This window comes from Sebastes fasciatus, chromosome 5 (genome assembly GCF_043250625.1).
Source record: "Sebastes fasciatus isolate fSebFas1 chromosome 5, fSebFas1.pri, whole genome shotgun sequence".
In the NCBI taxonomy this organism is placed as follows: domain Eukaryota; kingdom Metazoa; phylum Chordata; class Actinopteri; order Perciformes; family Sebastidae; genus Sebastes; species Sebastes fasciatus.
In genome coordinates, this window is record NC_133799.1 from 19,227,872 (window position 1) to 19,254,078 (window position 26,207).

The following is a 26,207-nucleotide window of genomic DNA, read 5'->3' on the forward strand; positions in this document are numbered from 1 at the left end:
GGAAACAACCTGTCAGGATAATGTTGTTTTCTCATTGCTTTTGTAAGAGCCTGTTACAGAACCTGTGTTAATGATCTCATCAGAGCTGAAACAATTAGCCGATTTCTTAGTTGATTGACAGAAAATTAATCTGTAATTTTCTAGCAAAAATGCCAAATATTTGATGGTTCCAGTTTCTCAAATATAAAAATGTGCTAATAACTTTGGGTTTTGGGCTGTTAACAGGACAAATAACAGCTATATGAAGATGTCATGTCACTGTGGGAATATGAAAAAAAAAGAATTGATCAAGATGAATTAATCAAAAAAATAATTGCCAGATTGATTGATAATGAATAAAAAATACTCATCCTAGATCTTATATGGCATATTTTGGTGTAACAAAAATAAAATTGTCTCATATGCCTTTGAATAAGCTTTTATTAAATAACCTTAAAAAAACAAATCCATTAAAAGAAACAGTTTTTCCACAAAATTGACCAAATGCACTAATTAAGGGGAGACACTACAGGTGAATTGGGTAAAGACTTTAACACATAGATATCACCATGAAACTTCCCCAGTTGATTATTTACATTAAGACAGTTATTTATTGTATTACAAGTTTTCTGAAATGTCATGTTTATAATGCAAATGATGCATTATCTTAACTAAATATGTGCTAAGTTTCATACATTTTCAGAACAGAAATCTGAACATTTGATGAAGCCAGGTTCAAAACTGTTATTTTCTTTTCTTGACATATTAGAGTCAAAGGTTTTTACTGTGGGAATTTTGAATATGTATTTTTATCACTCCATAAATCAGAAAATACTCTCAAGAGCCATGTGTTTAGGAATAAAATGTTCTATAAATCAGGCTAGGAATGATATATCAATAAACCCCTCAGTAAAACCTTTAGAATATAGATAGGAATGAAACTGGAAAGTTTTGTTGATTTAAGTGCTACTGAAGTGGGGATGTCTGGCTCAGATTATGAGAAAAAAACTCATTTTGAGAATACGGCCTTTAAAGATATTGCAAGACACTACAGGTGAATGGGGTAAAAAAAATAATAATATGACCATGAAACTTCCCCAGTTGATAACTTACATTAAGACAATTCTTTTTTGTATTATAAGTTTCCTAAAGTTTTATTTTTAATTATGCAAATGAGGCATTATCTAAAAGTTTGGTGAATTTAGGAGAAATTAATAGACAAAGTAGAAAAATATGTTTTCCACTAGTCTGAAAGAAGACATGTTATGGAAGCTAAATAGCCCAAAATTGACCAATGCATGAAAAACTATATTTTTATGTAGTGTCTCCCCTTAATAAGATGAACAATCAGAAACGAATAAACGTGTCAGAGAGAAAATAGAAACATAAATAAAGCAAACAAAACACTTTTTTTTTAAAGTCTGCTACTCATATCTCAGTATTTCATCTCTTCTTTCAGTTTGTAAAGTGTAAACACATATAATAACATGAGAGCACATTTTGTGTGTGTGTTTCGCGACGCAGTCCGGCTCAGTAAAGCAAAGGGATGAAACTAGAGCATCTCTCTCAGCATCAGCTGTAAAGCTCACCAGCCAAACTAGGAGCTTCCTTCATGCCTTCAAAATAAAAGAGAAACGTGTCGCTTCACAATCGTGCATTACATAGTTATGAAGCCTTTCATCCTTCATTGGGGTATTTGAGGTATTTCTTTGCAATGCTTTAATAATCAGTGAAAAAAAATGTTTTCAGAGCCATTTCATACCGATAATTTGTGAGTGGTGCTTTTATTCTGAAAATATACACACATTTCTATTGTTGCATGCTTGACAGGTGTTGTATTTACACCTGGACAGAAAGAGGAGCGTCTCAGCATCCCGTCCTGAGGTCTCATTGATGAAAACGACACGTTGGAGTGAACAGGAGGAACAGACAACATGTCCTGTCTCCACATCAGAGGGATTTTTCTCACCATGTCGTTGGCTTCAACTGTGAGTAAATTCACTTTAATTTCAGCTTTGTGAAAAAAAAAAAAAAAAGATAAATTATTATTTTTGCCACGTAGAAAACTTGCGAGAACTATTTATAGAGATGAGAGATAATAAACGCCTTAATCTACAGATTTGAGGCTATTCCTCTCTTATGTCCTCTTTACCTGCATTTTATTGAACATATTAATAATATTATATTAATAATTCTGCATCTGTCTGCAGGCACCTGATATGCAGCTGTTTGGTTTCTCTCATGTCCAAAGTAATTTTCTAATCATTAACGTGTTGCATCATAAAATACACATCAGCAGACTGATCTGAAGCCAAAAGTACTGAATGAATGTGAATAAGTATAAAGTGAGTGTGTATGTTATTGTAAATGTTTAATATAGCCCCAACACCATAGTATATTTATGAATTATTCTGTGTGTGTTTTAATTTAATCTTTCACATTAAACAAAAATTAGTTTGGGTGGAGATTTACTGTGTGTGTATGTGTGCATAATATGGGGTGTAACTATATGTAAATGCATTTATATATCAGAATCAGCTTTATTGAACAAGTATTGTGTACACATACATACAAGGACTTTTTTTCATTGCTCTAAATGTAGTCTACTTACACAGCTAAAAACAAGGACAAATACTGGTTAACAATAGACAGGATTATATTATATATTATATTATATTACATTATATACACAAGTGTGAAATATATATATATATATATATATATACATATATATATATATATATATATATGTCAATCAATTAAAAATATTTAATTGGAATTATTCGCATGATTGTCCATGATTAATCGCAATTAATCGCAAATTAATCGCACATCTTTGATCTATTCAAAATGTACCTTAAAGGGAGAATTGTCAAGTATTTAATACTCTTATCAACATGGGAGTTGGCAAATATGCTGCTTTATGCAAATGTATGCATATATTTATTATTGTAAATCAATTAAAAACACAAAACAATGACAAATATTGTCCAGAAACCCTCACAGGTGCATTTAGCATAAAAAAAAATATATGCTCAAATCATAACAAACTGAAGCCCAACAGGCAACGACAGCTGTCACACTGACAGCTGTCGTTGACTGTTGGGCTTCAGTTTGTCAGTGTGCTGACTTGACAATGATTTTCCCCAAAACTGCATGTGATTATCATAAAGTGGGCATGTCTTTAAAGGGGAGACTCGTGGGTACCCAGAGAACCCATTTACATTCACATATCTTGAGGTCAGAGGTCAAGGGACCCCTTTGAAAATGGCCACGCCAGTTTTTCCACAATATATGTGTGAAAAATGTGGCCAAACATTAACTGGTTTTAGCTTCCGTTCTTGTTCCAAATGCGAGGATTTACTGGTTTTGTTAGTCTATTATAACTATTATAGAGGCCTAGACTATTATAATAAACCAAATATATATCTAGTTTTGGACTATTAGTCTGAAAAAACAAGAGCTTTGAATTTGTCACCTCGGGCTTTGGATAAATGAAATGGTAATTTTATAGACAAACGATTAATCAAGAAAATAGTTTACAGGTTAATGGGTAAGAAAAATAATTATTATTTGCAGCCCCTGTACTGTTGTTGATATCTATGACCTGGTATTGTTTTATCATTATTTTGTACTCAATGATTTGTATTTTGAAGATGGGTCTGTGTGTAGATTTTGATTCAAGTAAAAGGTAGTCTGGTGGGCTACAGGTGATGATGTTTAGATATTATGTTTGTTCATTCAGATGTAAAACGTGTAATAGGCCAATTGGAAAATGTATGCTCGTGGGATGGGACGATAGCAAAGGAAATGTTTTTCATTTTCATTCCATGAGACTATTGGAAGAGGTTATGTTACCTGACTTCACTTTATTGAAATCAAAAAGTGAAAACGACTGAATGACTTTTGTTTGCTGATGTTACCCCTTTATTTATTATCTGAAGGTTGTACAATTCATCTTGGCAAATCAACCGTGAAGAAGCAAGACGGGCAACAAACTGCCCACAATAGGCTCTGCACATCCACACACGCCGACAGCCTTTTTTTTTTCTTTTTTTATCAATAGCTTTGTAAGGTTATTATTACACGACCACCTCATTAATTTCCATAACTGAATAGAAATATGAGAAGCAGGCAAACAGGTGGTATGATGATCAGCGTGACAGAGAGAGAATGAGAACAGGGCAGACGCTCATCACCGTGCTCCACTTCAGTCTTTTCACTTTCAGTGCTCAGGACTGCAGAGAATTATAATGACCTACCACGGTCCATAAACACACACACACACACACACACACACACACACACACACACACACACACACACACACACACACACACACACACACACACACGCACACACACACACACACACACACACACACGCACACACACACACACACACACGCACACACATTTCAAAAGAAAACACAGACAAGACCAATTGTACATGGATCTTTTTTGAATGTTCAGATATGATTGAAATTTGAAGAGAAAAAATAATAGGAAAGATGAAAATGTTCATCTTTTTGCTGCGTGATTAAAAAAAATAGTAATGTCCAAATATACACCTTATTCTTATGAACTAAACCTGAATCACCTCCCAAGGAGCCAGCAGAGTTTTATACATTTGTCAGTTAAAAAATTGACATTTTGAGAAATATGGTTATTAATTTTCAAGAGTTTGATGTCTCATGTTAATACGATAAATAGTAAGCTAATTCAGCAGCTGGTTAGCCTAGCCTAGCTTAAAGACCGAAGGAAAAGTTGTGGTTTGACCAAGAAATAGTCTAGCACATAATTCCACAGTAAAAATCACAATTTGTGCTTTTTAAACTTCTACACAGGATATAATGTGTAACTTTTAGGGCTGTCAGTCGATTAGAATAGTTAATCACGATTAATCTGAAATTAATCACACATTTTTTATCTGTTTAAAATGTACCTTAAAGGGAGATTTGTCAAGTTTTTAATCCTCTTATCAACATAATATGCTTGCTTTATGCAAATGTATTATTGGAAATCAATTACCAACACAAAACAATGACAAATATTGTCCAGAAACCCTCACAGGTACTGCATTTAGCATAAAAATATGCTCAAATCATAACATGGCAAACTGCAGCCCAACAGGCAACAACAGCTGTCAGTGTGTCAGTGTACTGACTTGACTATAACTTGCCCCAAACTGCATGTGATTATCATAAAGTGGGCATGTCTGTAAAGGGGAGACTCGTGGGTACCCATAGAACCCATTTTCATTCACATATCTTGAGGTCAGAGGTCAAGGGACCCCTTTGAAAATGGCCATGACAGTTTTGCCTCACCAAAATTTAGTGCAAGTTTGGAGCATGAATTACAGTCGTCTCCTTCACGACAAGCTAGCGAGCGACTCCTCTGTTTGCAAAACAAAGTCCGATTGTTTAGAAGTCTATGAGAAAATGACCTTACTTGATTTATTACCTCAGTAAACATTCTAAAAAAATACCTTTTTGGTTGCCTAAAAGGCCTTATTCAGCATTTGGTTGTACTGAGCTCCACCCTCTCGTGTCACTTCTGGTTGCAAAAAAAACCAAGATGGTGGCCAAAAACCAAGATGGCAACGGCCAAAATGCCAAACTCGAGGCTTTAAAACCGGAGGCCACACACGACTGGGTGACGTAACGGTGACTACATCCAAATCTTATATAATCTGCAATCTTTGTCTGAACTGCAGAGAGCCTGTCTGTGTTTGTGTTTTTTTTCTGATTGACTGAACATGTTTTATATTTTAGTCATGTGCCACAGATCCGAGGCAGCAGCGTAAAAGTGCACCTCATTTGCTGTCGAAAATAGAAAGCAACATCTGCAAAGTGAGCCCAATCCGATGGCCACTTTTCGGTTAGTTAGTGGATAATGGGCTTCACCTCTCAGGGAACATTTTTACAGCAGACTGCACGCTAGCCTGGCAGTGTGAAGGGGCCTTTGGCTCTGCATTTAGTTTCATAGCTCATATTATCCAGACATACCTTCTGCAGCACCCCAATCTCTCTCCTTATGTTTGTTTCAGTCTCTTAAACGCATGCTCCCTTTATCCCATCATGCATCAGCCACCCAGTCTCGACTCTTGATTTGTTCCTCACCCCCTGGCATTCAAAGCTTTTTTCTCAACTGCACACCATTCTTATCGAGAGTAAAATATCTTCACAGCATCCCCTTGCATATAAATAGGGAACCCATGTGAAGTACACTACATGAGCCCCATCTGACACGCAGCGTGTCATTTAGCTGATGCTTTTGTGTAGTACGCTTTATGGTAACATGAGAGCATAAGTCTTTCTGCTTTGAATATAAATGCCTGGTGCTGTTCATTCCACGCTTGTTCAAACAATGAATTATAACAACTCAGTAGAGAACAATATACCGTTATACCTGCACACATGTCGCGCCTTGAAGCACGCTTAACCGCAAACTCTGGTTTCTCTGCAGGAGGCAAGGTAAACCTTTTTTTTTCCCCATGCGTCCCTCGCCCGCCTTTGAACAGGAAGAGCAGTAATTGCTGCGTAAATTGCACAATGACACCTCTCATTAAATTATTAGCATTGCATTAAGAACGAAGAGGGCTGGCAACGATTTGCTCAGGTTGCTTCATGTTACATGTCTGGTCCTCATTGATGGAGGGTGAGATGGTGTTGAGAGGTTGCATGTTTGTTCCTACTGACGGTAAAGAAAATGGAAAATGGAAACATTGTTCCTGTCCAACAACTGCCAGGAGAATTGTTTTCAATTCCAGCTAGTTTTCTGTATTGTGTTTATTCTGTAGGTGACATATTTAGTAAAGTGGCTTGTTATTCTGCACAGACACAAGCTCCGGCTTTTTTTTTCTAGGAATCCCATTATTTCTGTGTGTGTATATGTGTGAGATGTACAAGTTGTCAGTTAAGACACAAAATGAGGAGAAAGGACTGAGGTGAATGATTGTGTTGGAGAGACAGAAATGAAGAGTTTCGGTCCAAACCAATTTCACCTATGGTTATCTATTTTCAAATGTATCCTGATGAATTTCAAGGTGCAGCATTGCAGCTTCAACTATTCTTGCATTTGGGGTTTAAATCCTTCAAAGGTCTGGCTTTGCCTTTGATGTGAATCTCAAAGGCTGTTTCTTGTAAGATGCACCTGTTCAACTGTAGCGTGATTGAATTAGAAGATTAGATATCTTATCTATGTGTCGAAAACATTAATGTCGAATCTAAATCTGTGTTTGAAACTCATCAATCTCCTTCTTTTACTTTATATATATTTTGGACAAACAACCTGTTTGTGCCCTGCCATTACACGTTTGGCATTTTATTCTCAATTTTCAAAGCGATTTTGTTTTTCCAATAACATCATACTCAGTTCAAATCGTATGCACAACATTATGATAATAAAAGGGCCATATCTATGCAAGGCGTACTCAGTCATGTAATTTCATGAAATGGCTCCAGGTGGGTTTGTACGGGTGCAGATGTTTCTGTTTCCCCCTCAGAGAAACTCATAGATCTCTTTAATGGAAATGTTCATAACACACAACGAGTGCGTCCTATTGGAGGACACTCAGAGAGCTGGTGAGTGGGGGAAACTCTCAAGAGGGAGCGTTCGTGGTCCCAGAGGAGTTTAGACTCTGAAGCTTCTTTTTCATTAAGAGTTCCCTCAGGTGTTGCAAAATGAGATGGAACTAACTGAGCTGAATCCAGGACAAACGTCTGTGCAACATGCCTATCAATAACGGAGATGACTTCATTACGGATGTGTCTGCGACCTGTTGTGTTAATTCACCTTCATCTACTAAAACCAAGAAGAGAGACTTAAAAAGCAGCCTCAAAATTACTCAGCAAGGAAAAACTAAATGCAAAACAAGCTCAAAATTTCAAGTAATTTTGAAAAAGGAGGGGCATAGTGATTAGGCTACATATCAGCCTATAACTAAGTACCTAATTCTTTCTACTTTTGTCTCGCTTTTGTCTGCATTTGCGTCTCTCTTCTTATTAACACACACACGTTTTTTCTAATTCCTGCTGACATCAGATTGTGCCTTACACATTCTAGCTACTATAGAGAGGTGAAGTCCCTCCCCTTCCGGTGAAACCCATGGGACCTTATTTACAAAAAAAAATGTCCGGTAGTCAACGGCGAGAGACAAATATTTTTCTGATCCCGTTAGAATTGATCCATAAATCACACATATGATGTTTGTCAATTTAAAACATAATTTTGCAAGTCAAGAAAGTCACAGTTTGTCGTAGTATCATTTACTTTTGTGTGAAACCGCTCAGAGAACTACATCTCTCGTCTCGCACAATATTTATGTCACCAACTCTAGCTAGCTAACTTAGCTATGTTGCACGCACAAATGAAACGTTATCTTACCTGATGTGTTTTTATCCAGCGACTCCTGGTCTTTTTATCAGCCAGGAAGCAAAATCTAGACGTGTTGCTCATGTGAGTACATCCCAGTACGAAACACACAGACATCTAGTCTAACTATAAACTCAAGGGTGCAGTAATTAAAATGAATTAAGCTTTTCTAACATGCAGGCAAATCTCATGTGTTTCACTTGCCTAAATGATAGAGATCAAAAATCAAGGTACAGTATGAAAGCAGATATTATATGATGCCAAAATGTGTAGGTACATTAAAATTAAACAGATAGAAAGACAATGGGCCCCGGGGCACAGACATGTGAGAGGACCCCACCCTGTCTACATAGGAAAAAGACACCCAAACTCAAAGAGGCACAAATCTTTTAGTCATTTTCTATCCCTTTGTTGTCATTTTGCATCAATTTGTAATCCTTTTGCATCATCTTTTTTTAGTAACTTTAGATGTCTTTGTGGTCATTTTGCATCTCCTTGTAGTTTTTTTCAGCAAGATTTTGAAAGTCAGGTCCCCTGACCCCCTTGGGCCCCTGGGCCTGTGCCTGGTAGACCCATTCAGTAATCCATCCATGACTTCAGTAGCAGTACCATGGAAGATTTTATCAGGAAACACACACACACTGTTGCAGTATGCTGTCAAAGCTTACGAAAAAAGGACCTTGCCTGCTGCTCTGACCTTTACATTCAAGACTACTTAAGTTCACCAGCAGCATGAGATAAAAATAAACACTTCACCCCAGAGAAGTTGAGCCCACTCACACAATATACTCCTCTTCTCACCACTGACCTTTTCAGTGAGTACAGAGATATAATCTGTTTTATAAAACGTTTAAAATGAAATGGATATATCCGTTTTGTGGACTCACTTCTGGTCCCTCTTGCCACTTTGACCCTTTTCTTTGGCATTATTCTCATCTGGAAACCCGTCACCACCAATGGACATTACCCGTTTCTGCTATGATCAAAAATCCAATGTAAATATCCCATTGGCTTTTCGTCAAAGGAACCAGTGTGATTCTAACTTCCGGGTTGGCCTACCATAATACGTCATCCCTGCACCACTATATTCACTGGCACAGACTGAGAAACAGGTTTATTATCACAGTGCACTCACAGTTTTGCGGTACAGCCAAAAGGACAATTACCACAGAATCGTGACAATACTGTCCTCGGTGCATACTTCCTCCATCCACCCTCTTCTTCTCTCTACATTACCCTCCAACATTCACCTTACATTAGTCGTTCTTATTTCTTTAAGTCTGAGATAAATGTCAGTCAAATGCAAATACAGTTATTCTGTTTTTATATGGCATCAGGAAACGGAGAGATGAGCAGGGACAGAATAGCTTAAGGATCTCTGAGCGCTTCTAAATGAATGGAGCGCATAGTTGTTGGAGGCCAAGACAATCGTCTGTGTCCTCAGGGACAAACTCATTAAATTAATTTACTGTGCTTCCCCTCTCTGTGCGCTGTAGTAAAAGATAATTTTGCTTAATGCCATAGACGGAAATAGGTACATTTAGCCAAAAGGTTACTGTTTTAGTGGGAAAGCATTTCATGCTGAGGGCAGAATGACTCACTGCCCTTTAAAAATTGACATACACATGACATGAAATGCCTTTTTCATGGAATTACAGACTGAGTGGCCGCTGTGTGCTCTGCTTGAATGTCTCTATACATCTAATCGAGCATCCCTTCCTTCCTTCCTTCCTTCCTTTTTTACTACCTCTAGGCTTTGTCGAGCCTGCACCCTGAATGCGAGTACATATTTCAGATGGAGAAAGAGGAGCTTCGCTGCCTACAGTACGTTGCAGAGCATGGCAACAGAAGCACAGAAGGTGTGTTTTCCATTTTAAAATCACCCTGCAGCTGCATATAGCTCATATAAACGCAGGCGTGGCTGTAGTTGTGATATGAAATATACTGTGAATGTTCACATTAAGTACTCGAGTCTAAGCTGGAACAAATGCTTCACAGAGAATCATCAGTTGTCAGGGCGTCCCAACTGCAGAATGAAAACGCACTGGGGGATCTATCACTGTGATGCATCTGTAGAGGAGACCATTAAGGATAGTTACATCAGGATTTATGTAGGTAATCTATCTCAAGATAAAGGTCTTCGTTGGAGATGTACAGTACTTCCTCATTCTTGTCTTAATACAATTTACACAGAGGCGGATGTTATGGCTTTGAGGAATGACGTCGGAGGTATTGTGCATGATACACCCCATTTACCTCTACGGTATCTACATGAGTATATATTTAAACTGTGTTCATTTCAGGCGGCGGTGTATGACAGTGCATATAAATGTGTGTTTATGGAATCTGTCTTCTGATTAACTACCCCGATAGACACTTACTCCTTCTTTCTCCTTCTCCGAAAAGGTTGTCGACCATTCTGGGATGCAGTCGCCTGCTGGCCTCATGCAGCCGTTGGGGAGACAGTCCAGAGAGCTTGTCCTGCCGTCTTCTCCCTCTTCAAAAACAACACAGGTGACTAACGGATCACAAGGTGAAAGAGGGGGGTGAGTTGGGTGTTCAGGCTGAGATAATGATGCAGGCAGCGCGTTCACCAGTGAGTCAAACATTGTTGCTCTAATGAAAGCAAAGGGTGTTTCTGATCCTGATCAATTCAGTTCAAGTATGTTAATTTATTTACCCATTTAGTCTTTCATTTACTGATTTGTTTTGTTGATTAGACTCATGCCGGCTCTCAGTGCTGCTCAGGCTTGTTAGATTGTTACAGAAGGCTGAAATCAAAGTCGTTTTTTTTTTTTTAAAGAGGACCTATTATGCATATTTTCAGGTGTATACTTGTATTTGGGATTTCTGGGATTTTCTGACCCTAACCTCTCAAAAATCTGAGGGCTCGGCGATCCGTCTGAGGTTGTAACGGGCTCCGTTTTAAAGCTAGAGTGAAGAACTAAATAACTAACTAAAACTAGAAAAACCTAAGAAATCCATTTGTACCAACCATGTCATACTACCTTGTCATGAAGGAGGCTAAATAATGCTCCAAACGTACACAATTATGGCGAGGAAAAACTGGCATAGCCACTTTCAGAGGGGTCCTTTGACCTCTGACCTCAAGATATGTGAATGTAAATGGGTTCTATGGGTACCCACGAGTCTCCCCTTTACAGACATGCCCACTTTATGATAATCACATGCAGTTTGGGGCAAGTCATAGTCAAGTCAACACACTGACACTGACAGCTGTTGTTGCCTGTTGGGCTGCAGTTTGCCATGTTATGATTTGAGCATATTTGTTATGCTAAATGCAGTACCTGTGAAGGTTTCTGGACACTATTTTTCATTGTTTTGCATTGTTAATTGATTTCCAATGATACATATATACACACATTTGCATAAAGCAAGCACATTTGCAATCTCCCTTTAAGGTACATTTTGAACAGATAAAAAATGTGTGATGAATTTGCGATGAATCGCGATTAACTCTGGACTATTATGTGATTAATCACAATTAGATATTATAATCGATTGACTGCCCTAATAATTACATTACCAGCATGGCTGAAAACACCAACACAAGTCAGTGAATCTAATCTGAAGATGATCTCTTCATGGCTGACTGTTTGACCTTTCACCTCAGGTTCAGTGAGCCGCAACTGCACCAGCAGAGGTTGGTCCAGGCCTTTCCCACCGTACCACGTCGCCTGCAGTGTGGATGATGACATTCCCGAGGTGAGGGTTGCTGGGGCGTGGCAGATAAAGAGGTCCGACTGGGGAACGGGAAATTGAGAGCGCAGAGGTCAGAACAGGAGGAGAAGTTAACAGGAGCAAGGAGACGACCAACAGAATAAGAACTAATAAAAACAGGGACAAATACCGACCTGTTTCAGCTTCAGAAATCAACAGGCCAAGCAAGATCAATTAGAAAAGAAAAATGTACCATGTTACAAGAGGTTCCTGTCAAAAGTTTTAGTGTGACCTGTCAGACTGTAATGAGGTGAAACCGCTGCCCATATACCGACTTTCTTTTTGGTGTATTTTAGATTTGAGTGTGCAGTGTATGCTTACTGGTTCGCTGCCTCTCGAGAGCAGAAAAGAAATCTATACAAAAAAAAATGTGCCTCATGTGAAAATACTTTTGCAAGGCAGTAAGTGAATCGAATGTCAGCCATCAGCTAATAGCTGAAATTATCTTGTTTCACAAAGAGAGGATGGTGGTTTATCGTACTGAATTGTGTTTCTGCCGGATAATTATCAGAAAACTGCTTTTGGTGCTATACAGAGCTTCTTTGTCTTGATTTTTAAGAACTGAACCGATAGAAAAATCCTTGATAACGTGGTCTGATGTAATTAAATAGCTTTTTTTATATACTTTTGTGAGTTGATTCAGTGCTCTGCTTCGTCCAGTCATAACGTCAATAGACTCAAGCTTCAAAGCTTCAAAATATGGAGAAAGCTTTCTTGCAGTAATGCAGTTGAGTCCTGAGCTTGTCTGCAATTTGGTGTCATTTCAAGACATTACATTCATTTCAGCCCTGACAAGCAATTCACAAATTTTGGAATTTAACGTCCTTTTATGCAAAATCTTCTTTCTCGTCTTGCTTTCAGACAGAGCAGTCGTACTTTGCCACAGTGAAGCTGATATACACCGTCGGCTACAGCATCTCTCTGGTGGTGCTGGCTCTCGCTGTGTTGATGTTGTTGCTCTTCAGGTAAGAAGAGATGATGACAGACAGACAGACTTTTATTAAGGTTTTCATCAGTAAGTGCTTTTTGGTAAACTTGAAGCCGTTCCATTCACCACAGAGAGCCAACCAATAGCAATCACAACAATATTGTTGTAAACAAAAAAGATTATTCCAAGGTACTCCTGGTCCTGGGTCTAAAAAAACGCCTTTAATAATGCCTGACACTCAGTGGGGCCTTTGTTTGGGCCTTTAGCTTTGACATATTTAAAATGATTTCCTAGTGTAGTTTATTAAAGGAATAGTTTGATATTTTGGAAAACACGCTTGCACTTGACACCACTCATACGCTAAATATGAGGCAACAGCCAGCAGGTGATTAGCTTAGCTTAGCATAATGACTGATATTATATCTCATTTGTTCTCTACCCAAACGGAAATGTTAAAACACTAAGTTGCGGTTGCATTACCTAAATTATTGGCCACTACCTAGCAGTCTAATCTTCTTGGCTTTAGCTTCCTATATATAGCGTAAACTCTTGCTTAGAAAGCAAATCAGCATGTTTCCCGAAAAGTATGACATTTTGGGAAATATGCTTTTAAGGAAGAAGTAAGAAAGTAAGAAGTCATTTTGGAGCCTTACTGACCCCGAAAACCAAAGTAAAGTAAAAACCAAACATAACTGTAATGAAATCAGTTGTCATGGTGATATGATGAAAGAAAATAACCCTAATTTTCTCTTTCATAATCCCTTACGTGCTTCTCCTGTACCTGTGTAGTCCCTCTCAGTTCCAATATTTTCCATCATGGATTTGGACCCACATTAACATGGACATAACAGGTGCTATAAATCCACTTAGCAACTGATTGACACCATGTCAAGGGTCTCTTCACCTCCCCGCCCCACTCAGCTCTGTGATTCACTGGATTAAGAGAAGTAGGAGCGTGTAGAAACACAAAACCTCTTAATTAATGGTTTCTTTTTTTCTCTCTGTCCAGCCATTTTATAAATCTGTTTGTCATGAAATCTTTTTGAAACCACCATAACTTCCATCTCTTTTTAAATTGTTATTGTTTTTGTTCCTCTTATACTGTATATTTTAATGGTTTTATTTTCATGCTAACGGGCTTGGTTTCCACTTTTTCTGCCACATTTTTTGGCTCAAACTGACATCATACTGTGTCAACTGCCTATGTGAGAAACCTCCGGGTCTGAGAAGTGAAGCCAATGCAAAAGTGCCTTTAACTTGCATTCTTTCTAACAGCCAGCAGGGGGCGACTCCTCTGGTTGCTAAAAGAGGTCTGATTGTATAGAAGTCTATGAGAAAATGAGCCTACTTCTCACTTGATTTATTACCTCAGTAAACATTGTAAACATGAGTTTATTTTCTCAATCGCTAGTTTCAAGTGTTCTTCAATACAGCATGATGTTCATTTAGTAAATTATGGTCCCATTTAGAGTCAAATAGACCATAAAGCAGGGGATGCTTTAGGGCGTGGCTACCTTGTGATTGACAGGTCGCTACCACGGCGTTGTCCGGTCTGGGAGTTGTCCGAACTTTTCAGTGTGTTTTCAGTTCATGAAAGTTAATTATAAACTTTTTGGTCGCCAGAAAACATCTTATTCAGAGTTTGGTTGTACTACATTAGACAACACTACAGTACATTTATTACGTGTATCTTGCCTGATTTTTTCAACAGGAGGCTGCGCTGTGCCAGGAACTTCATTCACATCCAACTTTTCATCACATTTATCCTGAAAGCTGTGTCAGTGTTCATAAAGGATGCAACTCTGTTCTCGAGCGATGACACCAACCACTGCACTCTTTCCACAGTAAGAACAAGAGGCTCTTGGTTGTATTAAGAAATTCCTGTGGGCAGATTCCCAATGGCTGTCATCGCACGTCCTCTTTCATACTAATATCCACTTACAATTCACCCTATGTCCTTCTTTTCCTTCCTGTTTTTGTCTGTCCAGTTTGCCTGTAAAGCCTCTGTGGTCTTCTGTCACTACTGTGTAATGTCCAATTTTTTCTGGCTCCTGGTGGAGGCGCTCTACCTCAATTCCCTGCTGCTTTCGTCCTTTTATCACAGCCGTCGATGCCTCTGGGGCTTCAGCCTGCTGGGATGGGGTGAGAGACTTTGACATGAAATAATGTAGGGTACATTTGCAGGTAATAGATGCAAGGATTACAAAATGAGTGGACATAAAAAGACTGGATCATTAATATTTTACAGAGGTCTGATTTTTCCCCTCTGTATTAAATGTAAGTTGGCTCAAGGTGACTAATGCTTATAAATTAGAGAAAGAGAAAAGGCGACATGCTATAATCAGCAAGAATAACAGTTATCAATGTAAATTGCCTGAAAGGTTTGCAAGTGCACTTGAGTCCACATTGGTTTGTGTGCTGTTTATTCGGTTTATGCAACCAGTGCGTCATGTGCTGAATGAGTTTCTGTTTTCTTTGATCTCAGAAAATAGATGTTTTTTTGTTTTTATTAACATCCCTATAATTTGATGCTCCAGACTGTTATTCTTCTTGGCAAATCACACAGTGTGAGTATTTCTCCACTAGATATGCAGTCTCCAGTCCGTGACTTGCATGTTGTTTGGAACAGAACTATTTTGTAAACAATTTGCCTTGTGTTGCACATTTTTTTCCAAGTCACATACCAGGTTTCTTTATTTTTTTATTTATATGTCTTTTATTAATCTACAAATGAGTGTAGCACACTGAATTAAATGAGGGCCATCGTGGAAAACCTTGAAAATATAAATTAGTGGTCTATTTTTTTTTCTTTGGCAAGTGACCATGGTATAAGCAGGATAATGCCCTTCAAAGTGTCCATTATCAGGAATTAATGGACTATGAGGAGGCAACTGCTGGCCTCCACGTCTTCACCTCATCAGGCATTATCCCGTACTTATAAAAGTCACATCAGCAGCTTTGCAGCTTCAAATTTAAATTCGAGATGAAATGGAAAAATGCCCCTTTAACCTTTTTAGATCAAATCCCTGGTTATATTGTGCAGTTATATGAATATATATGCAAAAAGAAATTACAAAAAAGAAATTTCTTCATATTTTCATATCAAAATCCAATCATCCTTTTTCCCTGTAAAACAAAATATGACGTGTGCTTACGTCAGCTAGTACCAACCAATTTCAACCAATAATATCATGACATCCATTCATCAATTAATCTGCAACTTTTAGCTTCAAGAGAGGCGTATGTGGAGAATTACGAATCACGCTACCTTCTAAGCCCGCCCTCTCCAATCAAATGCGAAGGATTTGATTTAAATCCTTCTTGTAACTGTACACTGCTCAAATATGCAGTTTTACTGGGGAATACTTCAGCACAGTAGCTAAAGACGCTCTAACTTCCGTTTCACTGGGATTTAAAAAAAAAAAAAATTGACATTTACTTTATGTTTCCACAGGATCACTCACTAGAGAATTTGAAATTTTTACATTAAATTATTTCCAAGTAGCGTGTATTTTTTTAATTCCAAACATACCTATCACACTCTTAAACATCATGCTAAAGGGCCTAAGATGACAATGTGAGAGCCAAACAGTGTAATGATGCTTCATTCTCCAATATCAGATGACTGATTCCAAACCTATTCAGCTGAAAAGTTCGACATGTACTGCAGTTCTGTGATTCAAAGGAGATTTACAGCTGTCTTTCGGGACAACAAGAAGCAGACAGACCTTATTTTAATACAGCCAGAAATTCTCCTCGCTCGGTGTCAACGGCTGTAATTACCAAACAAACTGAATTAAAGTTAACTCTCCTGTGCCAGTCACTGTCTCATTATGATTCATTGCATCTTTTCTGCTTTTCTATAGGAGTACCTGTGCTCTTCATTATCCTGTGGATTGGATCCAGGGTGTATTTTGAGGACACAGAGTTTGTATACACTTTTAGTACCTTATCTCCTCAAGCACAGTTATTTCTTATAATTACAGCACACTGCAACACTTAATGTCCAACAGAGCCACAGTGTATAGCATTTTTCTAAAATGTAATGATATACAGTATTGGTTTTTGATGAAGAAATACGCTCTTAGGTTGGAAGGTCAGGTATTTAACCCTTTAAACAAATTTGTAATTTGCACTCATTATTATTTATTGCTGGTTAAGAGTTAATTTTTATTCTACAGTCAGTTGTACATCATGCCTCTAAAGCACTTCTGCACATTTATAAATCATCTTAAGGATTTATCTCATGTTGAACAAGTCTGGGGAAGGATAATTATTATAGCATCTGTAATTGAGTTCATATGAGCAACCGTTGTAGATGAATGTAGAGCAATATACAGTACGTGTTGAATATATAGGTATTGTAAATGTGTGTCTGTCAATTGTAATGTACAACCTTTGGTGATTTTTTTTTATAATAATTATTACAAATATTATTATTTCACCACTTATTTTAATAGAAGTTCATTTTATTTATTTATTTTTTAATAATTTTGATATTGTTTGTTAATATGTATGAATCTATGTAGGCTATATATCGTATATATTTATATTATATAAAATGTTGAAAACTCTAAACATATTATTGAAAAGAAAAGAACTTGTACAGACTGACTAAAGTTTGTATTTCAAATTGTCTTCCTACATAGATGTTGGGACATCAACGAGGACTCGCCCTATTGGTGGATCATCAAGGGACCAATTGTTGTGTCTATAGCGGTAAATGCTCCCATTGTGCCGAAAAAAAACAAAACTTAATCATAGGCCTGGCAGATTGTTATGCAGATATTTTGTTTACTTTCTTTTTAAAGGAAATGATTTGAAAAAAAACATCTTTTGTGCATGTTAGAATAGAGTGTCAAAAACCGCCCTCACACCAATCTTAGTCATTACACACTTGGCTGCCTTTATTGTTGCCATGACATTTCATCACGTTGTTGTACGTGATTTTTGGCCAAATACCTAACAAGACATCTCATTAAAGTCAAACTTTTTTTTCCCTTATTCTTTCATTATTGCTTTTTCAATCAACAGGTCAATTTCATTCTCTTCATGAACATCATCAGAATCCTGATACAGAAGCTCAACCCCCGGCTGATCCACTTCAATAACTCCTCTCAGTACAGGTAATGATTTGGCTGCAGACACAGTATGAGTATGCTTAACTCAGCAGTGATACAGTATCTCCTACCTTAGTCATTACGGCATTTATCAAATTTAGCTTTCATCTTTTTCTCATGCAGTGTTGGATTTTCAAAGTTGTATCTGCATGTGTGACTTTTTTTATTTTTTTGAATTGTTAAGCTTTTACAGACACATTTTCAAATACTTTTTCACTCTCTTTGATACTTTTTTCACTCTGATAAGTGGACACTTTGATGTAGGGAAATATGCAAGTTGTGTGAAAACTTTTGATACACCAAAGTCAGTAATGTATAATTCATTCAGTCACTACCGAACCTCAAACTAGTCAGTCTAGCCACGTCTACCTTTCCACATCCCAGAGTCTGAATTTCTAATTGAAATAGGCTCACTAATTAGCTGGAAGCAATCAGGGACATAATGAATATCCGAAGCTTAAAAAAGACTCACCAAAGGTATGTAAGTTGAGTGACGCTTGACTTAATTGCACCAGGTAGATTGATATGTTCCCCCAAATAAAACCATTACTTAGGCACTCACATTTTACTTTGAATCGCACCTGCTACTACCTTTCCTCTCATAAACACAAGCCGCATACAAACTGATGCACTCACACAAGAGCATCCTCTTGATTGACATCTGATGATTAGCATGCCTGCATGCTATCCGGAGCAATATTCAAATTAGACACACACTAAATGACTCCCCGAAGTAGCTTCACCTCCTGCATCTTGTTTCTTTCCTTCTGTGCAACAGACGCCTGACTAAGTCCACCCTCCTCCTCATCCCTTTGTTTGGTACTCACTACATGGTCTTCAATTTTCTGCCTGACTACTTCAATGTTAACCTGCGCCTCTGCATCGAGCTCTGCTTGGGATCCTTCCAGGTACACACACACACATTCTGACAGCAATATAGTGTACATGCTCAAAAACCATTGTAGTATCCCTTTAATTTTGTTAACATATTATTTCTTTGGTATGTATCTACGTTAACAAATATGTACGTCTTGAAATATGGGTTCAATTATCGCTGGTGTGTGATAACTTTTGCATTACTATAGAGTCAAGTCAATTTTATTTGTATAGCCCAAAATCACAAATTTGCCTCAGGGTGCTTTACAATCTGTACAGGATGCGACACCCTCTGTCCTTTACAGTATAACCCTCTCATCAGATAAGGTAAAAACCCTTTTAACGGGGAAAAAGAAATGGAAGAAACCTCAGGAAGAGCAACAGAGGCCTTCTCCTTTAGATTATACAGCAGTGTATTATTGAGATATAAATCCAAACCATTCATTATTCCACTCATGTTTGCTGGCTGTGTGAGTGAAACGAAATCTTCTTCAGCCTATCAGCTCTCGTTCTATCTGCTATTTAAGCTATCTTCACATGAGCAACCTTTTGAATGGTGCGGACTAGTCCTAAATGTTAATGAATCATACCATATCTCTTACAGGGGCTTCTTGTGGCGATTCTCTATTGCTTTCTCAATCAAGAGGTCAGTACAAGCCACACCACTCTCAAGCATTTATACTATAACATATTCAGCAAAGCACACAGACAATTTACGGTTCTCTGTTGCATAATAAGCCTGTGTACCCAGATCACATACCAGTGAGGGGTGAGTGGTTCACAGTTGTCGGGGCTTAAAAAGCAAGATAATTTGCTCGTCTCTTCCACAACAAACCAACATGACTACACTTATGTAACCATCAAGAAGTGTTAAATACTCAGTACACAATAACTCTAACATATGATCATCTGTTTGGTGCTTTAGGGCCTCATGGGTAGTACTTGGAAGCCACTCAATCATCATATAGACTAATGGATTTGTTAATTTAATCTATATGCTCTTGTAGATAAAAAAAAATGGATAAAAAATGACAGCTGTGGTTTATCAATGAATAATGTTCGGATTTCACAGATACCCCAATAACATGCCGAATAAATACTTTCGATAATTTAATATCTATTAAAATGACTGTAATGCACGGGGGGAAATTATTGACTTTAATGTTCAAGTTTTACCTACTAAAACTGAATTCAATTTTTTTTGGTCGTGTTTTTTGAATTTCAAAGAAATAGTTCAACATTTTGGGAAACAGACTTATTTGCTTTCTTGGCTACCAGCAGTTGCCAGGTAACCAGTGTAGACTCCAAGAAGCACTGCTCCTGAGCAAGAAACTGTCCGGCTCATACTGTAGCTGTTCTAACACTTCAATTTTTGTACGAATTAAACAAGATATAACATGATGTTTCGTGGTGCTGGTAGGCGTACTTTGTTACCTTTGGACATAGCCAGGTTACCTGTTTCCCCCATTCTTTGTGTTAAGATAAGCTAACCAGTCGCTGGTTGTAGCCTTATATTTAACGGAGAAACAAGAAAGCAAAGAAATATATTTCCCAAAATGTCGAACTATTGCTAACTATAACTACTAAGTTTATTATCTTGTAGTGTTGCAATATATATTAAATTAGATTTTTTTTTAAAATCATAAACCAAGCACATAATGCTTTAAACAAATATATGTGGCATATGAGTTGAAACAGCATTATCGTACTTGTTTGAAAACAGCTTAATGGTGCATTTTCTGTATGTGTTTGACAGGTCCAAAAAGAGGTCCACATGCAGTGGCTGAGGTGGCAGGAGCGGAGCTACGGTGTGGTGTCACCTGCTGCAAAATGCAGCCAGATGGACACACCCTTCTAGTGGTGGCCTTCACCCTCATCCTATAGGTCTTCTGCTAATTGGACATTGACTGAAGATTGCTTCTGTGCACGTCATCGTCTCCAGTGGGCTGCACAGTACGCGCATCACCAGCGCTTGTCGGCCACGTCTGTAAGTTTTCATTCCAAACTCGATGATAGACTTTTTTTACTGGCAGCACTTCTTCAACCAGAATGGAGGAACTGGGGTGAACTTTTCCAACGGGGAATGATTCTGAAATCTCCTTGCTAATTACATATGCATTTCATTTAAGACACTGTGGCAACAATTTCAGGAAGATCGGCTTCGAGATTTCCTTGGAGGCCTCACTGATCAAATTAAAGAATGCCAATTTTGTTGAGCTGAGAGTTTAGCCTAACAATTAAAGAACCATCAATTAGCAAGTAAATAGTTCAACCAGATATAGGTTTTATCCTACAAAACGACACACTGTCTTTTCAAGTAATGTACTCACTATGTACTGTAAATGCTAAAGTAAGATACAGTATATTGAAATTTGATTCCATTTATCAACGTTGCTGTAGCGTAACCTGTTGAACGTATGATATTTAGACCTTTTCTTATGAAGCTGTATTCTACTGCCAAGTGACACAAAGATTATTCATTACTAGCTGACTCGCATGACAATTAAAATGGGTTCTTATTAATTCTTTTCATGTTATTCAATGGTGTTATAACATTGTGTTACATAATTCATATTATTCATATTATCTCTGTGGGAAGCACTGATTGATATGAGTTGTGTGCTTTCTTGTTTTTTGTACTTTTTTGAATTATTTATTTGTTTTCCATTCTTTTCTTTTTTTTTTGCAGTGAAAAACTGCACACTCTTGAACTTCGATGGAAAACTGTTGACAGCCACTTCACTGTATACTTGCGTGTTGTGTTCTGTCATGTCATGTGATCGAAAGAAATCTCCACTAACATCTGCAATTCAGCAAAAGACTAGACAATCAATATATAGAATATCAATATATATGATTTTAACATATTGTACAGTGCTTTAAACTGCATGGTTATACAAAGAATGATAAAACTGGATATATTATTGCCATAAATAGGGATGCATCGATCCGACTTTTTCAGTCCCGATACCAATGGTGATACCAGTATTTAATTAATAAGCTGTATGCCTCACGGTGTGGAAGTGACTGGGATCATTCTTTATGTGTAAGGTAACATCAGGCCTGACTTAAACATTGCTTTCCTAACTTTGTAAAACAAAATGTGACCAATAAATACATAGATATAAATGTATTTAATTGTTATATATTATTAAAATGGTAAATCGTATACCAGCAACTTGGTAAAAAATCTTCTAAATCAACAGGAATTACAATTCAAGTGTAAACCTTTTTAATGCAGCAACAAATTACAGTATATAATATATAAACATAAAATTGAATTGAATAGATCGGCCTCATTGTCACCGATATCCGATCCAGCTATTTGAGTCAGTATCGGACCGATATCCGATAAGTATCGGTAGCTGTGTGTCCCTAGTAATTACTATATTTGCGTTGGATCTCTTTTTGTGAGAAATTTAGATTGTTTGTATTCTTTATGCGTTATAAGCTAAACTTTTTTCATCAAGATAAAAGGTCATGCAAAATATTGAAACACTACCCAGTTCCGCAACATCCACAATCCTCTTGTTACAATGGAGTTTCTTATATAAACAAAACATTTGCTTCAAACTGAATGTATAAACCAGTCAACTGTTGGACTGTTGTTTCATAGACATCTTTCTCTTGTTGCATTTAGATGTTGCTGCTTTTCTTGTGCCTCTCTCTCTCTGTGATGTTTTAATGCCTTGTGAAAAAAAACGGTTCCTGCGAGTTAAAGCATAGAAATGTTTACGCTGCTTCATTATGGCTCTCTGCAAACTCTTTCACAAAATGAAGATATCATCAGCTGACAGTTACAAAATGTTAATTCAGTTATAAAAGCTTAAGCCATCAAAGTCATTGTGGCTGCATGTAATTTAGATACATTGATACAAAATGTGCTCATACTGGCATCCTTTTTCCTAAGGAAGCTCTGTCATTCATAAACATAATATGAACGTATTTTGTAAAACTTAACATTTGCTTCATAAGTAAAACCTTAATACATTTTATTCTTAAAAGCAATGGCATAACGTTTGTCAATGTGTCCTTTTTTAAACAACAAATCAACATCTTTATTTTTAAACTGTTAGAATAATGAGGTATTTGTGTTTAAATACATATATTAGAAAAGTAAAGATATTAATCGTTAGTATAGTATAGACTACATGTTTTATTATGTTTATTTAGATGGCTGTTAAAGGGGAACTACACCCATTTTCAAAATTCATACATGTTATTCCTATGGTCTGCGACAGTCCAATATCATAGATACCGTTAATGCTTTTAAAGATTTTATACAGATTTTTGAAATTCTCTTTAGTTTTTTTCGACCAACTGAGAGAACATCTTTCCTGTGCTGAAGCTCTGAGGTAAGATCTTTTTTTCTCATTATCAGCTGCGTTAGTATTTAGTGTTGTTGACTATTAAAAACATTTTAAAATTCAGTGGCCTCTTTAGCTTTGTTATGAACTTCTTGAAAATTCATTAAATTATAAGATATGGTCTGTAATAGACATGAACATTCATTCAGTGTGATTTACACTTCCCAAGAATATCATTATCTCTGATGTCCAGAATTTCAGAATACCTGAAGCTGAAATTACATTTAAGGACTTCATTTGTCTTTTTTGTTTGTTCTCAGAGAAACGACCCAAGGTGTTGGAGGAGGAGCAGCAGACTGGATGGAGACGAAGACATCAAGGTGAGGGAGATGAGGACCTGAAAAACACTACTGTCTGCACACAGCTGGAAACTGCAACAGTCAAATGACATGTTTACATTTGAATGATTGTGTGTTTGTAATGTGTTGTTTTTTTTGCGTCTCTGTTCTCCAGAAAATGCTGGAGGAGCACCTGGAGGACCGCAGGGAGGCTCATCAGAAGCAGCTCAGCCGCCCTCCGAAATGAGATCTAAGACGAGCAGAGGATGCTGGACGAACTCAGAGTAAGGAAACACCAGTAAAGCCAAATATTGTCTTGGTACTTTTATTATTCATTAGTCAGTAAATAGAGTAGGCCATAAAAATTTCATAATCTAGTACGTCATAAAAGAAGTCATAGTATGCCATAAAATGTCATAGCATGCGTTAAGAGTCATAATAAAGGTCAAAGTACAGTATGCCATAAGAGTCATACAAAATGTAGTATATAGTTTGTCATAAGTGTCATAGTATGCCTAATATACAGTATGCCATAAAATAAAAAAATATATAATGCTATAAAAATGTCATTTAAAAGCATCCCAGTCGAAATAATACAAGCCTGGACTGATGGTCTAATGCAGTTTATTCTGTTTTACATTCACTTCATCAACCAACGTAAGAGCTAAACAAAAATTAAACAAATAGAAGGCAGAATAATACATTTGTGTTAAACTCTGTTAGCACCACTTCCAGAGAGTTAGCAAATACACAAACTCAAAATTACTAGATTTGACACATAAATGCAGTTAATACCTTGTTGCCCTTTCAACTGGAGCTAATCTCCCCGTTCATCCTTATTACTTGTTAATCCCCGTTTTAATGTTACTACACTGTTTAGTTTACCTTTTTCTATCAATTTCCTTCTTTCACCTGCATCTAATGTCTTCTCAAATAAAAGCACTTTGATGTTCATGGGAAATAACAAAAAATTAAAGCAATATATAACATATACATTTAACATGTTAAACCACGCTGTGTGCATTGGGGTCATTTACAATCATAATATAGTATGCCATGAAAAATGGAATAAAGAACAAAACACAACCATGCCTTTTCATACTTTTGATGATGGTCTGAACAAAAATATTTAATACGGAAAAAAGTTATGTAATTGATACCATACTAATAGCTACTAAAATATTTTTTGTTAAAATTTGCTCTAATAGATCCCTGATATCTGCCCTACACCTCAAAGCAATATGAATATCAAAATATTTTTTATTATAAATACAAAGTTGTCATAGGTGGAAATTTCACACAGACGCCTTTTTAAAAGAAAGTTGATTTTACTTAAGGTAATATATGATGGTATGTTGCCACAGTTCAGGCCATCACACTGATATAACTCTTTGTTTCTTTCTTTTCTTCAGAATACCTGAAGCTGACATTACAGACAATTTAAGGAGCTCATTTGTCTTCTTTGTTGGTTCTCAGAGAAAAGACACGAGGTGTTGGGGGAGGAGCAGCAGCTGCCTACAAGAAGAGATCTAAGATGAGCAAAGGATGCTGGATGAATACAGTAAGGAGAAAGGAAATACCATTATAGCAATATGTTATCTTGGTACTTTCATTGTTGTTTCAGTATGCCATAAAATATTATTGAATAATGTGTCATTAAAAGTCCAAATTTACAATACAGTAGGCTGAAAAGTCATTAAAAATCATTAAAAAAATTTTTTTTTTTTTTCATGACATTTTTCAACATACAATGACTTTTTATAAAGTGACTTTTTTTTTTTTTTACATGCTATAAATACTTTTACACATTTGATTTAATATAACCTGGCCCACTTTTACCTCACTGACCTGCTCCATCACCACACTCTGATTTCATCCTCCAGTGTCCACCACTCGAAACCAAAAACCGGACCCGGGGCGGCGACAGAATTCTCCACAGATGCCTCCTCCATCTGAAACTCGCTCTCCAAACACATCAGAGAGTGCACTAACCTGTCAACATTGAAATCATGGATCAAAACTCAACTTTTTCAGAATAGGTTTTTATGTGCAAATAATGTTGAGTGTTTTATATATTATGTTGTTTTTCTTTATGATAATTTTTACTTACTATGTAAAGTGTCTCTGAGTTTCTTGAAAGGTGCTTGATAAATAAAATATATGAATAGTATTATTACTGTGACTTTTCCAGAAAAAATATACTGAGTTTTTATACTCTTTTATCGACTTATTTTAAAAATATTTTATGACATACTATGACTTTTTACAAATATTTTTTTTTTACATTCTATACTTTGACTTTTTTTGGACATAATTTGCTATGACTTTATTTGACTTACTATATTATGACTTTTTAAAAATATTTTTTCGACATACAATACTATGACTTTTTAAAAATATTTTTTCGACATACTTTGCTATGACTTTTTTTCCAACATAATATACTATGACTTTCCAAAAATATTTTTTCGACATACTATCCTATGACTTTTTAAAAATATTTTTCGACATACTATACTATGACTTTTTAAAAATATTTTTTC

General features: G+C 36.8%; 1 protein-coding gene and 2 long non-coding RNA genes across 5 annotated transcripts in view; 2 read left to right on the forward strand and 1 right to left on the reverse strand.

Annotated features, from left to right (window-relative positions):
* The first annotated feature begins 1,831 nt into the window (after positions 1-1,831).
* Positions 1,832-23,707, forward strand: ghrhrl (growth hormone releasing hormone receptor, like). Of its 3 annotated transcripts, XR_012593949.1 has the most exons (15): positions 1,832-1,967; positions 10,108-10,213; positions 10,761-10,868; positions 11,989-12,080; positions 12,957-13,060; positions 14,735-14,867; positions 15,012-15,165; positions 16,890-16,950; positions 17,673-17,742; positions 18,058-18,149; positions 18,922-19,051; positions 19,624-19,665; positions 20,776-21,006; positions 23,326-23,374; positions 23,647-23,707. XR_012593949.1 is itself a non-coding variant. In XM_074635550.1 (13 exons), the coding sequence occupies exons 1-13, from the start codon at positions 1,914-1,916 to the stop codon at positions 20,875-20,877; spliced, it is 1,248 nt and encodes a 415-aa protein (XP_074491651.1). In that variant the 5' UTR covers positions 1,832-1,913; the 3' UTR covers positions 20,878-21,699. The 3 variants fall into 3 exon arrangements, 1 of the variants encoding a protein (XP_074491651.1); XR_012593948.1 differs by lacking the exons at positions 23,326-23,374; positions 23,647-23,707 and adding an exon at positions 21,709-23,082; XM_074635550.1 differs by lacking the exons at positions 23,326-23,374; positions 23,647-23,707 and having other exon boundaries at positions 20,776-21,699.
* Positions 23,708-23,819: 112 nt separating this feature from the next.
* On the forward strand, positions 23,820-25,816 carry LOC141767865 (uncharacterized). The gene is made up of 3 exons (XR_012593951.1): positions 23,820-23,948; positions 25,141-25,225; positions 25,548-25,816. It is a non-coding gene; the product is annotated as an uncharacterized LOC141767865 (long non-coding RNA).
* The window catches only part of LOC141767867 (uncharacterized), an 11,893-nt gene continuing 9,957 nt past the window's right edge, over positions 24,272-26,207 (reverse strand). Inside the window, exons 4-5 of the long non-coding RNA XR_012593954.1 lie at positions 25,513-25,656; positions 24,272-25,212 (exon numbers count right to left, since the gene is read on the reverse strand). This is a non-coding gene — a long non-coding RNA (uncharacterized LOC141767867). The remainder of the gene's footprint in view (positions 25,213-25,512; positions 25,657-26,207) is intronic.

Coding starts and splice junctions, on each gene's coding strand:
- ghrhrl (XM_074635550.1), top strand. CDS start 1,914: ATGTCCTGTCTCCACATCAGAGGGATTTTTCTCACCATGTCGTTGGCT. Junction 18,150..18,921: donor AATAACTCCTCTCAGTACAG/GTAATGATTTGG, acceptor TCTGTGCAACAG/ACGCCTGACTAAGTCCACCC. Junction 19,666..20,775: donor ATTGCTTTCTCAATCAAGAG/GTCAGTACAAGC, acceptor TGTGTTTGACAG/GTCCAAAAAGAGGTCCACAT.